At 36.8% G+C, this 14,883-nt stretch overlaps 1 protein-coding gene and 1 pseudogene across 1 annotated transcript; both read left to right on the top strand.

Moving 5' to 3' along the window:
• The first annotated feature begins 614 nt into the window (after positions 1-614).
• LOC126691350 (uncharacterized) lies at positions 615-5,623 on the top strand (annotated as a pseudogene).
• A 4,333-nt stretch (positions 5,624-9,956) lies between these two features.
• On the top strand, positions 9,957-11,941 carry LOC126693336 (uncharacterized). Its single transcript, XM_050389280.1, has 3 exons — positions 9,957-10,362; positions 10,518-10,747; positions 11,450-11,941. The coding sequence occupies exons 1-3, from the start codon at positions 10,032-10,034 to the stop codon at positions 11,726-11,728; spliced, it is 840 nt and encodes a 279-aa protein (XP_050245237.1). The 5' UTR covers positions 9,957-10,031; the 3' UTR covers positions 11,729-11,941.
• The last annotated feature ends 2,942 nt before the right edge of the window (positions 11,942-14,883 follow it).

Raw genomic sequence — 14,883 nt, 5'->3', positions numbered from 1 at the left:
AACTGAAAGAGAATTATCGAGTGGAAAAAGGCAAAAGTGGTGAGAACATCAGAGGGTAAAAGCTATATTATTTTGAGTGAAACACGAGTGGAGAGTGATCCACATTCTTGAGTGTAAACAGGTAAGGGAGTGATTCGTGAGGTTCCATTTTTTTTCTTTCTACTAACCTTTGTTTTGTAGCAATCATGTCTCACGATAGTGGTAAGAGCATTGCCGAAGATGATACAAAATTGGCTGATCCGAAAATGTTTTTGGAGGCCATGATGAGTGAGATAAGGCGTGTGATGAAGATGGAGATGGTACAGGTTCACGAACGGATAGATCAGATGGAGAATAGACGTGAGGAGTAACCACAAAACGGTCGTAATTTGCGTAGAAAGGAAAGAGTTCCACCGAGGGAGGAGGATGAAGAGCGTTATGGGTCTGGTTTTGATGAAGAAGAAGATCAGGATTCCATTGTTAGCAATAGGAGACCTGGAGGAAGATTTAGAGAAGCTAGGAATCGCGAAGATAACAACTTGGGTGGTATTAAGATGAAGATTCCATCCTTTCAAGGTAGGTCTGATCCTGAGGCATATCTTGAGTGGGAGAAGAAGATGGAGTTCGTATTTGATTGCCACAATTACTCCGAGACAAAGAAGGTAAAATTAGCCGTGATTGAATTTTCTGAATATGCTATTACTTGGTGGGATCAGCTTGTGATAAACAGGAGGCGGAATAGAGAACACCCAATAGACACATGGGAGGAGATGAAAGTAGTGATGAGAAAGCGATTCGTTCCAAGTTACTACTACCGAGAGTTGTACAAAAAGCTACAAGGTCTTAAACAAGGGAGTCGAAGCGTAGAGGATTACTACAAGGAGATGGAGATTGCTATGATCCGCGCTAATGTAGAGGAGGATCGGGAGGCTACAATGGCTAGATTTTTGCTTGGCTTAAATCGGGAGATCCATGATAAGGTAGAGATGCAGCATTATATGGAATTGGAAGATATGGTGCAAATGGCTATCAAAGTGGAACAACAACTCAAGAGAGGGAATGGGACACGTGCAGGCCATAACTCTAGTTCTACCTCTTGGAAATCGAGTCATGCTAAGCCGCTGGACAAGTCACAAACGCCCAAACCCGAGCCCAAGTCCGCGACCACCAGCCACGTTCCTCAAGGTAAAACCAAAGCCTCTACCTCTAGGAATCATGATATTAAATGTTTTAGATGTTAAGGCAGGGGCCACATAGCAAGTCAATGTCTAAACAAGCAAGTCATGGTGTTGCAAGCCAATGGTGAAATTGTGACCGATGATGAAGATTCCGACATCGATGACATGCTGCCATTAGAGGATGTTTCCGAGGAGGAGTACTTAGCCCCTGGCGCATTGACATTGGTGGCGAGGAGAGCATTGAGCTTGCAAGCAAAAGGAATTGATGAAATACAGTGGGAGAACATCTTTCACACTAGGTGCTACGTTAAAGACAAGGTATGTAGTGTGATTATTGATGGTGGTAGTTGTACTAATGTTGCAAGCATAATTATGATGGAAAAATTGGGATTGCCCATGGTAAAGCACCCTAGACCGTACAAGTTGCAATGGCTAAATGATAGTGGTGAGATCAGGGTGAACAAGCAAGTGTTAGTTGCATTTCGAATCGGTAAATACGAAGATGAAGTGTTGTGTGATGTAGTACCGATGCAGGCGGGACACTTATTGCTAGGGCGTCCATGGCAGTTCGATAGGCAAGTGAAGTATGATGGCTTTACGAACAAGTACTCTTTTGTACTTAATCAACGATCAATCACTCTTGTACCATTGACACCGCAGCAAGTATACGAGGATCAAGTAAGATTACAAAAGGAGAGTGATCAAAAGAAAGAGAGTGAGCAAAAGAAAAAGAGTGAAAATTAGAGAGAGGCCGAGAAAAATGAGGGAGAAAAAGAAAATCAAAGTTTGGCCCTTGAGAGAAAATTAGAGAGAAAACAAAAGAATTTCCATTCAAAAGTGAGCGAGATCAAGCGAGCAATGTTTTCAAATAAGCCGATGATTGTACTTTTGTACAAAGAGGCACTTTTAAATACTAACGAACTTGACCTTGCTTTGCCTAGTTCTATTGTTTCTCTTTTGCAGGAATACGAGAATGTCTTCCCCGAGGAAACACTACATGGGTTACTTCCAAGCCAAGGAATTGAACATCAAATTGATTTTGTTCCCGGTGCAACCATTCCAAACCGACCAACTTATAGGAGCAATCTCGAGGAAACAAAGGAGCTTCAACGGCAGGTAAGTGAATTGTTGGAGAAAGGGCACGTGAGGGAGAGCATGAGCCCATGTGCAGTTTCGATCTTACTTGTACCTAAGAAGGATGGGACGTGGAGAATGTGCGTTGATTGCCAAGCCATCAACAACATAACGGTAAAGTATCGTCATCCTATCCCAAGTTTAGATGATATGTTAGATGAGTTGCATGGTTCTTGCATATTTTCTAAGATTGATTTAAAAGGTGGTTATCATCAAATTAGGATAAAAGAAGGAGATGAATGGAAAACAGCCTTTAAAACAAAATATGGTTTGTATGAATGGTCAGTTATGCCTTTTGGTTTGACTAATGCTCCGAGCACTTTTATGAGACTTATGAACCATGTTTTGCATGCATTTATAGACAGATTTGTTGTTGTCTATTTTGATGATATACTCATTTATAGCAAAAACATAGACGATCATGTAGTACATTTGAAATCTGTTTTAGATGTGCTAAGGAAAGAAAGGTTGTTTGCTAATTTAAAGAAGTGCACTTTTTTCACCGATAAGCTTGTATTTTTGGGATTTGTTGTTAGTGCACAAGGTATACAGGTTGATGAAGAGAAGGTACGTGCAATCCAAGATTGGCCGAGTCCCACAAGTGTAGGTAATGTTCGTAGTTTTCATGGACTTGCTAGTTTCTACCGGCGGTTCGTGAAGGACTTCAGTAGCTTAGCCGCACCGCTTACTGAAGTGATCAAGAAGAACGTTGGATTTCAGTGGGGAGAAGAACAAGAGAAGGCATTTCAATTAATCAAAGAGAAGCTGACTAACGCACCTTTGTTATCTTTACCCAACTTTTCTAAAACGTTTGAAATTGAATGTGATGCTTCAGGTATTGGTATAGAAGCCGTTCTTATGCAAGAAGGACGACCAATTGCTTACTTTAGCGAGAAACTCAGCGGGGCAGCCTTAAACTACCCAACTTATGACAAGGAGTTGTATGCATTGGTTCGGGCTTTAGAGATGTGGCAACACTACCTATGGCCTAAGGAGTTCGTGATTCACACTGATTATGAGTCCTTGAAACACTTGAAGGGTCAACACAAGCTAAACAAAAGGCATGCGCGATGGGTGGAGTTCATAGAGATGTTTCCATATGTCATTCGGTACAAGCAAGGAAGGAGAATGTAATCGCCGATGCACTTTCTCGCAAGTATGCCTTACTCTCCACACTTGATGCAAAATTGCTTGGTTTTGAACACATTAAAGAATTATATGCTGAAGACCACAAATTTTGTGAGGAATATCGAGCTTGTGAGAAAATCGCCTCTGGTAAGTTCTTTAAGCTTGATGGATTCCTATTTCGAGAAAATAAGCTATGCGTGCCTAATTGTTCTATAAGGGAGTTATTAGTGCAGGAATCACATGGTGGGGGATTAATGGGACATTTTGGAGTTGCAAAGACTTTATCTATTTTGCAGGAACACTTCTATTGGCCTCACATGAAACGAGATGTCGAACGGATTTGTGGTAGATGTGTCACATGTAGGCAAGCTAAATCCAAAGTGTAGCCCAACGGTTTGTATACTCCTTTACCAATTCCTAGTGAGCCTTGGATTGATATTTCAATGGATTTTGTGTTAGGACTGCCTAGGACTAAACGTGGAAGAGATTCAATTTTTGTGGTCATGGATAGATTTTCTAAAATGGCACATTTTATTCCATGTCACAAAACGGATGACGCTTCACATGTTGCTGATTTGTTCTTTAGAGAGATTGTGAGATTACATGGCATGCCTAGGACAATTGTTTCGGAAAGAGATGCTAAGTTCTTGAGCTATTTTTGGAAGACTTTGTGGTGTAAGCTACGTACTAAGCTATTGTTTTCCACTACTTGTCATCCACAAACTGATGGTCAAACTGAAATAGTATATAGGACTTTGTCTACTCTATTGAGGGCAATCATTAGAAAGAACATCAAAACATGGGAAGAATGTTTACCACATGTTGAGTTTGCATATAATAGAGCTGTTCATTCTGCTACCAAATTTTCGCCATTTGAAATTGTGTATGGGTTTAATCCTTTAACTCCATTGGATTTATCTCCTTTACCTTTGATAGAGCATGTTAATTTAGATGGCAAAAAGAAAGCTGACTTTGTGAAGCATATTCATGAGAAAGCAAGACTCAACATTGAGCGAAGAACAGAGCAATATGCCACACAAGCCAACAAGGGACGTTGCAAACTGGTTTTTGAACCCGGAGATTGGGTTTGGCTGCATATGAGAAAAGAAAGATTCCCGGCGAAAAGATGTTCCAAATTGCTCCCAAGAGGAGATGGTCTCTTCCAAGTCCTCGAGCGTATTAATGACAATGCTTACAAGCTAGATTTACCTGGTAAGTATAATGTAAGTGCCACTTTTAATGTTACTGATTTGAGTCCTTTTGATGTAGGTGATGATTTGAGGGCAAATCCTTTTCAAGAGGAAGGGAATGATGGAGATCAAGGCACCGCGTCGAAGGATCTCGTTTAAGTACCAATTGGGCTGGTTACGAGAGCACAAGCAAAGAAGTTCAAGGATGTACTTAACGGACTCATCCAAGAGTTATGGGCTCAAGCAAATTCGTGGAGGCCCATTGAGCATGATCCACGTGGGCAACAAAAAATCGTCACCGTGATTCAAGTTCTAGAAGGATCCGGTCAAGGCTAAGAATTGGCATGAAATATTTTGGATCTATGTAAAAAACGTTATTCTAGGTTTAGGTGATTTATTTCCTCTTTTTTAGGTGCATTTAATGCATTTTAGGTCAAACTTTATTCCTAATATGGTTAGGTATCAATTAGGAGTTATTTTAGAATATATTTTCTTGTCTGTCAAGTTTTAAGAAGCCCTTAAATAGTCATCTAAGTCTGTAAACGTTTTTCAGATATTATTGATAAAACTTGTGAGGTTTATTCTCTTTGGTTCTTTGAAAAACTACTCGAACTTATCGGGAATTCCCGTGGCGTTCATCTCGACTTATTAAACGGAGTTTCCACCACCGTTTGTGGCGTCTTCCTTATACCGAGGTTCTTGTTTGTCATAAACAACGGGTCGAGATCTCCCATTTGAATCTGTTCATAGAACGATCTTGGGTTCCCTTTCATTGTTGGGTCTCGTTATCCTTGACGGGGTTCACATTGAATATGCACCATAAAAAGTGGTGAGCTTGGTACAAGAGGTAAACATATTGAACATCATTATTATTATATTTTTGATGTGGTACAGAAAAATGAAATTCTTGTAGAATATGCATCAACAAAGGAGATGGTGGTGGATTCGTTGACAAAGGCATCTGCTACAGAAAGTTTCAAGGGACATGTCCGTACTATGGGAGTTATTGAATAATTATTGTATGATAGGCAAAAAACAAATTGACCCCTTGTAATAAATTAACCAATTAATTTAGCCAAGTGAATCAATTAAGTAAATTAACATGCAAACGCGTGGTAGCACAAACAAATCACCAATAAAATAATTATGCAGTGGAAAATAAATGACACAATGATTTGTTTACGAATGGGGAAAACCTAACAGCAAAAACCCCCATTGGGTGATTTTTAGGTCACCACTCCCGAAATTCCACTATTATCACAACAAGCAGTTACAAGTAAAGGAATCTCAGTACCTTATACCAACCTACAGTTGAACCCTTACCCCAATACCCAATTGGACTTGTTCTGTAGTGACAATTTCCCATTTTCGATGCATGGCTCCCAAGTACGTGATTAACCAATACGCGGATCCCAGTACGCGACTTTAATCACCAACTAAAGAAGGTTGTTGGTTGCAAAGTTCTTTAGTTTATCCCAACGATGAAGATCAAGAAGATGCTTGGTCACAAAACCCTACGGTGCACATACACAGCAACTTCTTCACAAGAATGATGAACTAGGGCAAAACTTTGTCTCCGGTTACAAATTGCTTGAACAAACTTTGCTCAACACTTATGCAACTTGTGTACACTTTGACGGCCCTTAAAATAATCCTTTTATATGTCTAGGGTTAAAAGAAAAGAAGGCCCAAACACATAATCACGGATTAGAGTCAAAACAGAACTGGAATTTTGTTTTTCATAAAACTCAACAGATAACTGTCTGTCAAGGTGCTGTCGAGCAGCTGTCAAGCCACGGGGCTGGAACAGCATCCTGATGAAGATGTTAATGAAGAATGGTTCTAAGGAAGAGATGGATGGGACTAGATATCTTTAACAAAAAAAAAAAAAAAAAGACAGTCAAAAGTCCTAGAAACATCTTCAGACGTAATCCTCCCAATAGTTCCCAATAGTACCATATCTCCTCCTTGTCAGAAAGATACTTGAATAAGATCACCAATGCAGATATGCCCCCACCTCACTTGACACTTGTTCGTGTAACGACCCAAGGAAAAACGCTAGCCACATTTGCGCTATACCTCAAAAGGATTAGTCACAATTGAGGCTCCTTGTAGTTGTTAATATAGCCCAACTCAACCCAGTAAATACCCGATGTGGGACTCATCACACACCCACACACATCACACAATCAATCAAATTGGGGCATCACAATCTCCCCCACTTAAATCCCTAACGTCCTCGTTAGGGCCCACTTTGTGAGGTAGTGTTTCCAAGCCCACACGGGGTTACTAGGCCGGCTCTGATACCATATGTAACAACCCAAGGAAAAGCGCTAGTCACATCTGCGCTATACCTCAAAAGGACTAGTCACAATTGAGGCTCCTTGTAGTTGTTAATATAGCCCAACTCAACCTAGTAAATACCCGATGTGGGACTCATCACACACCCACACACATCACACAATCAATCAAATTGGGGCATCACAGTTTGCCAGCCCAGCACTCAAGGTCTCTATTATTGCTCTTATCCCATGGCAAGCTTATCCGGAGGAAGATGAAAATCCAACCATGCCACTATGCTCTGGACACTTGTAAATCCATAAGGCAGCCCCTACTTGTCCTGATATGAATATTGTATATTATCTGCAAGCTCTAAGGTCTATAAATAGGACTCTTGTAATTCTGAAGAGGCAAGAGAGAGTGAAGAAAAAGACAAGAAAACTCTTGTTGTAAAATGTATTCCAGTGTTTCTCTTGATGGATAGCTAGCTGTCAAGCTAGCTGTCGAGATTTAATGAATAACACTTCTTCAGCTTGAATCTTGGACAGACTTGCATGTCTTCAACACTTGATCTTGAAACACAGTTTCTTGAAGTATTAAACGCATCCTAGATCTACCCAAATACAAATAAAGTGCGTTTTGTCAAATGATAAGTCAATTACATAAAATAGTAACATATGTTCCTAACAAGTGAATCAAATATGTCCTAACATTGTACATCTCAAATTATTTGGCCAGGTGGGAGATGTTGGATTGTGTGGCCAAATAGCCCACAATATGGATATTGAACTGCGTGGTTAAATAACCCACAATGTGTACGTGTGTACTTCTCAAAAGAAATTACCTGACACAATATTGTATATAAGATGATTATTATTAATAAAATTGTTTGAATAATGGAATTGCATGTTTTGACCATGATTGGCTGTATGGGGTTTGACATGGTCAAATATGCAGTTGAGATTTCTCAGAGATAATTAGTTGTGAGTGAGGGCAGTAAGGTGGATAAGAGATTTGATTTTAACGTTTAAATAAATGTTAGAGACTTTAACGTTCATGTCCTAATTTGTAGGAAATGAAATGAACGTTGACAACTTTTGTGGGTCTTTAAATATCTCACTTAAGATCTCTAGATAAGGGGTGTGTTTGGATAGAACTTATTTTGCTGAAACTGAAAACTGAAAACACTGTAGCAAAATAATTTTTAAATGTGTGAATAGTGCTGTGGGACCCATTTTTAATGAAAAAATTGATAAAAAATGAAATTTATGGGTCCATGAACAGTGCACAGACCCACTGATTGACAAAAAAGTAAAAAAAACGGGGCCAAACAGTACTGAACAGTACTCTACTGTTGCGCTTGTCCCCTGAAATGCGTGTAAAAAAAAAAAAAAAAAAAAAAAACAAAACAAAACGCAAAACACAAAAGTAAAACAAAGACGTGGATCCAAACTTACACAAGATAACCATACAAAAATCCTGTAGAGTGAAAAACCCACCACAACCCAAACACTATTTTATTCTTATCTCTCCATTTAAATATATGTTTCAGATATTTACTCTTTTAGTATTTTAGTTGAATAAGAGTTCTATTTTAATTTGAGTTCTGGTTCAATTTTTTGCTTCATGTGGGACCCAAAAAAAAAAAAAAAACACAAAACGCACAAACATCTGTTGGCAAACGCACTAAGCTTCATGAATTTGAATAAAATATAAAAATAAAAAGATCTTTACGGAGTTTAGTTGAATAAAAGTTCTATTTTAATTTGAGTTCTGTTTCAATTTTTTGCTTCATGTGGGACCAAAAATAAAACGCAAAACGCACAAACATCTGTTGGCAAACTCACTAAGCTTCATGAATTTGAATAAAATATAAAAATTAAAAGATCCTTACGGAGTGAACAACTGGCTGCCAAAACCAAGGGCAGCACAAACATCTATTGGCAAATGCACTAAGCTTCATGAATTTGAATAAAATATAAAAATAAAAAGATCCTTACGGAGTGAATAACTGGCTGCCAAAACCAAGGGCAGCAGCAAACAAGGATTTGTACTTTGGGAACCGGAAAACATCACCATGAATGTATTTCCATCCTTTCTCTTCTTGGTCGTCAGCTGTTACTTCGTCTTGATATCCTTTCAGAAATTAAGCCGACAGAGTACAAAAGTTAAAACAATTAAAAGAACATCAAAGTTTTATTATTAGTATCAACATCTAGCTACATGTTCACAGCATAACTATTGGCATTTGTTTAGCTAGTTTATTTTTTACTAATTTATTTTATTATTCAGTTTATTTTTACTATTATTCATGGATTTCATTGTACTTTTTGGTACTATTTATGAGTCTCACAATACTATTTATGAGTCTCACTGTACTATTTCAACTAACATTTACCTTTATCTATCGTACTTTTAACAAAAAAAATAATAATAATAATTTTAGCAAAATTAGCAGATTTCAAACAGTCCCTTACTTCATGAAGTAAGGGACTGTTTGAAATCATTCTTCAAGACTCGCACAGAACAGTCACAGAGAGGTTATTCCAAGTTTTTTTTTCATTCTCTGATTCAGGTGACGAATCACACGATTTCAATTTTTAATGTATTAAAATAAAATATCTAAAAGTTGATCTATATGAAAAGAATATGTAAAAGTTGGATTTTAATTTTTACAAAACCTAATTTTTAGATTTTCTTTTCCCTTGATTTTTTTAATTTTTTATGTTTTAAAAGGAAAGAAATATAAAAAGGTAACAAAAATAAAAATTTACTTTTAATAAAGGTGGATAACAGGAGACAAACAAAGCTAATCTCAGATGAGCTCAATGTCAACTTTTAAATCACAGGTAGATAAAGTATTTTTTGAGGAAACTACAAATGTAATTTCCTTTCTCTTTCCTTTTTTATTTTTTATTTTTTATTTTTTATGTCCTTGGTATTTTCCTTTTCGAGGTACTAGAAGTTGTTGGTTTTGGCACCAAAAAGCTGGCCAGTTACATCAATTCTCTCTCTTAAAACGGTAATAAGGAAATTCTTCTAATGCTTATATAAATCTCAAACCATTCAGTATTAAAACTAGAGAAAACCAACAGAGTTTGGTGATAACTGATAACTAGAGAAAACCAACAGAGTCACAGAAATGGCAGCATTGGCGTTGGAGGAATGGGGAGACCTAGAGGGAAAAGTGGTGATGGTGACTGGAGCTTCCTCAGGCCTTGGTCTTGGCTTCTGTCTTGACCTCGCTAAAGCTGGCTGCAAGATCATTGCCGCTGCTCGACGTGTCGATCGACTCCAATCACTCTGTCATCAAATCAATCACCTCTCTTCTTCTTCTTCTTCAAGCTCCCCAAGAGCTGTGGCTGTGGAGCTCGACCTCACTGCCGATGGACCCACCATCGAGAAGTCTGTACAGAAGGCTTGGGATGTGTTTGGCCATATCCACGCCCTGGTCAATAATGCCGGATTTCGAGGTACGTAGGAATATGTTCGATCTTACTTTGTCATGTAGGAATCGAGTGGGTCGTTCTGATTGTTAACATTGGATGCCAACCTGTCTGTTTTTGTTATTTGATTGTTGAAGGTTATTGTTGATAGATATTTCAAACTCTTATGTGATGTACATTAGGTACTATAAGATCTCCATTAGAATTGTCTGAGGAGGAGTGGAATAAGGTTATCAAAACAAATTTAACAGGAACCTGGTTGGTGTCAAAATACATCGGCATACGCATGCGCGATGCAGAGCAAGGAGGATCAATCATAAACATATCTTCTATTGCTGCTCTCGACCGTGGGCAATCGCCTGGAGGTGTGGCCTATGGTTCTTCAAAGGCAGGCCTAAACACCTTGACAAAGGTAATGTTGATTGCCATCCAACTCTTCCAAAATATAGGGGTAATACCATTGTCATGTTTTATAATTGTTTGGAAACAAAATAATTACTATAAGATGAAAAATCGTAATCGTAATAGAAAAAGAAAAAGTTCACTTCAATTATTTCAACAGTAGGTAAACAAATGTATGCTTCTTTTTTACCATTTGGAGACAAAAAAATAAAAGATTACAGAACCAATTTCCAAGAGAGGCAGCTAGATAGTAGACACACAAATGAAGACTAGAGATTCTCTTCGGGTCAGGCATTTTCAACTGCGAGTCCTAAAGATTTTCACATTAATCCACTTTGGAATTGAGTGTCAGAAGAGACATAATTACCATCATACTGTATTTTCATGAAATTGGGACAGGTGTATTATGTCCGCTGACTGTTTGCCTAGATGTCTTTTTCTGTAACTATATGATGAACACATCAAAAATTTAATATTTATGGAATACACTGCACTTATTTGGAGCTAAGAGTCAGTCTCTTTTAAGTCTTTGCCCATAGGAAATGTATTCTAATCAATTATCAGACTTAGACTAGTTTGTCTTTTATTTCAACTTTTGTGCCTCCTACTTTTATATAAGAGTGCTGCATAATATATGTGTGTGTGTGTGTTGTGTTGATTTTGTTCTTCTTGTCACTATTTTTCCGTATAATGATGGTTCTACTTATAACAGATCATGGCCCTGGAATTGGGTGTATACAAAATTAGAGTGAATTCTATATCACCTGGCATTTTCAAATCTGAAATTACTCAAGGTCTTATGCAAAGAGATTGGCTGCCTAAAGTGGTAAGGAAAACCGTCCCTTTAAGAGAAATGGGCACCGCAGATCCAGCATTGACATCACTTATTCGATACTTAATACATGACTCTTCTGAATATGCTTCGGGCAACCTGTTCATTGTTGATGCTGGTGCCACCTTACCAGGTGTCCCTATTTACTCTTCCCTTTGAAAGCCATGCAATGTAATGAGATAGAATTGTCCTTTTTTTTTTTTGTGGGTTTTTTATCCTGTGCAGAATTTTCTATCTATGGCAGTTATTTATGATCACCATAAGGGGCGGTTGGATTGCCGTGGTATGATAGTACGCCATAATATTATATTATTGTAATATTACATGAATGTAATTTCAATACAAGAATACAATATTATATTGTTTAGAAAAGTGATAAGATTAAGATGATGTGATATATTTTGTAATTTTAAATTATAGTAATGTTAGAAAAAATAAAATAAACCAAAAATTTTAATGCCACATCATGGTAATATGCATTACATCAGAGGTATATCCCAGTAAACCAAACATCCATTCTGGGTATGGGTAATTGTTCTACACTGCTTAAGAGAGAGTGTATTGTGAGTAGTATAATTTGTCCTACCCTCTGTTAAAAGTTACCTTGACTTTTGAGTGGAGTTGTAGTGTACCTTTTTGTTAGAACTTGTTTCCCTCTCCCTTGTATGAGTGTTTGTTTCTCCCAAAAAAAAAAAATTCAAAAATTATTTTATTAAACAAAAAATGGCAAGGAATTTTTTTTTTTATATATATATAAAATTATTACCAAAAAAAAAAAACCTATTCCACGTCATTCAGACGGCAAGGATCTATTTGCTATAATTAATTGAAATGAATATAAAGAATAATAGACCACAATCGCTCTGCAGTTTATACTCAAAAAAAAAAAAAAAAATAGACCACAATCGCAGCATAGAAAATACTCGTATTTAACTGTCAAGTAAGGACCAATTTAATATTTTATATACCTTGATTTTATTCCACGGTAAAGTCTATTGCAACCAATCTTGGAAAAGAATAAATACAAATAAAAAAAACACGTAACCCTACAAAGGCCTATAAATTTAGGGCTTTAATTGGGCTTGGATCTTCCAATGGGCCGATTTCTTGACCGAAGTTATGGCATGGCATTAACAACTTTATGAACATGATTTTATAGTTAAAGAAGCAATAGTAGATTTTTACTCTAGGAGAATGATTAACAAATCAATTAGATTGATTAAGGCTAAGAGAAGTGCTACATTCACAACAGATCTTAGGTGATAAGTTGTTACAAGTTTTTAATTTAAATTCACTACCGAAATTACTTTCTTGCCCATTAGTAACAACCTACCATCTAAGATTTGTTGTTAAAATTTTGTAGACGTAGCATTTCCCTTAAAGCTAGCGACATTACAAAATTCAGATAATGTCATTAAATTACAAGATTTTCACTTCAAAATTGGCATCTGTAAGACTTAGAGGGAGTTTGGATTCGAATTCTAAGTGGCTGTGTTTGCGTTTTTTGACTTTTTTTTTCTTTTTTCTTTTTTTTTTTATTCCAACCGTACTATTTGACCAAGTCAACCATGAACAATGCCCGGATGCACTGTTCACGAACTCACAAATTTCACTTTTCAGTCACTTTTTCATTAAAAATGGGTCCTACAATACTATTTACACATTTAAAAATTATTTTGCTACAGTGTTTTCAGTTTTCAGTTTTTAATTTCAGCAAAATAAGTTCTATCCAAACAGATCCTTAGTAGATTATCCTTAGATATGGTCATAACTTGTAGGAGTTGGTTTCGCTTGACCCCAGATAGCTTCATTTGGTGCTAACTTATAAGTTTGCACTAATAAGTTTCCTCAAATATTTCCTTATTGATATTTCATATCTAAACACATTGGTGATAATGTTACGTGTGGCTTGCCGTTGGTCTACGAATAAGTGACCAAGTCCTATTAGGACTCTTGTGATTGGATTACTCTCAAACTAATACCCAGCCGTATTAGGAAATCCAAGTTAAACTTGGAATTGTTATTTGACACCACTTGGTCACTTATGCGGCTATCGTTCTGTGTGTTAAAAGTGCCGCAACTTTGAGGGCTTCTAGAAGAGTTTTCTTTATTCTTTGTGTGAGATAGCTCTTTGGTGTACTTTTCTTGGGTCCAGTGAGAGTGCTACTATTGTAATCTTCCTCCTTTATTAGTGAAATTTTTCCTTGGCACCGCTCGTGGATGTAGGCTTAGGTCGAACCACGTCAATCTTTGTGTTCCTTGTGTGATTGTTTCTTTTGTCTTTTTATTTCTATTTTGCATAAGCCCATTGTTATTTGGATACACACACAACAAATAGATATTAACATTTTCACTATTTTCAAGAAATTGGTGTCAAAACTTCTGCTTTTACAACAGATAATAGACTATGTCATGCACTCTAGATCCTCACACCAATTAATAAAAGTACTATGGAGAGTGCATCCCTTCCAAAGATGACATATAAATTGTCTTCACCAGGTGCATACTTTTTAGTTGCATGGATAAGTTCTCCTTAATATTCCTCATCACTAACATAACCCATCAATTATAAGCTACTTCTTAAATTTTTTATCATTGATAATTGAAATGTTGTATATGCCCAACTATCTTATAGTTCTTAATACAAGTTCATTAATGGTAATTTCCTTTTGAATATACCTGCTGTAATTTGACAGCTGAATTTCAGTCATTTGACTCATTTTAGAAAGTTGTTATGGAGAAAGTATGTGCACAATCAAAGACCCTTTTAAAGATACTTCACAAGTAGCCTTACCATAAACTGTTTTCTTCCCTAACATGACAATTTAGCCATCCTGAGGATGGTAATGAGCTGGGTTTCGTGGGTTGTTCAACTTAACCTGCTAATAGAATCCATTAGGATTTTACAAATGGATCCTGGGGTTGCATTTTTAAATCCATTATAACCAAAACTTAACCCGGTAATTAATTTAAATTACTAAAATATCTGTATTTTTTTTTCATTTACACAAATTGTAGGTTTTTCTATAAAAAAAAGTAAGAGTGTCTATCTTTCTCTTTTAAGATATTACTTAAGTTTGTGTAAAAGTGGTTAATACTTAAATTTTGTTGAATAGTAGTTTAGATAATCAAGTTTTAGGTTAACTCGACTTGATCTGACTCATTTGAATTGACTCCTGATAAGATAAACACGATTCTTTGCAGGGGTGGAGCTGGGATTTGATGCTTTGGGAGGGGGGTTTTCAAATATACACACACACATACATACATACATATATATCATATAAACACATATATGCATAGAGGTATACATA

The sequence above is a fragment of the Quercus robur genome, chromosome 7, assembly GCF_932294415.1.
Source record: "Quercus robur chromosome 7, dhQueRobu3.1, whole genome shotgun sequence".
NCBI classification, from domain to species: domain Eukaryota; kingdom Viridiplantae; phylum Streptophyta; class Magnoliopsida; order Fagales; family Fagaceae; genus Quercus; species Quercus robur.
This window is presented reverse-complemented; position numbering and strand designations above follow the sequence as displayed.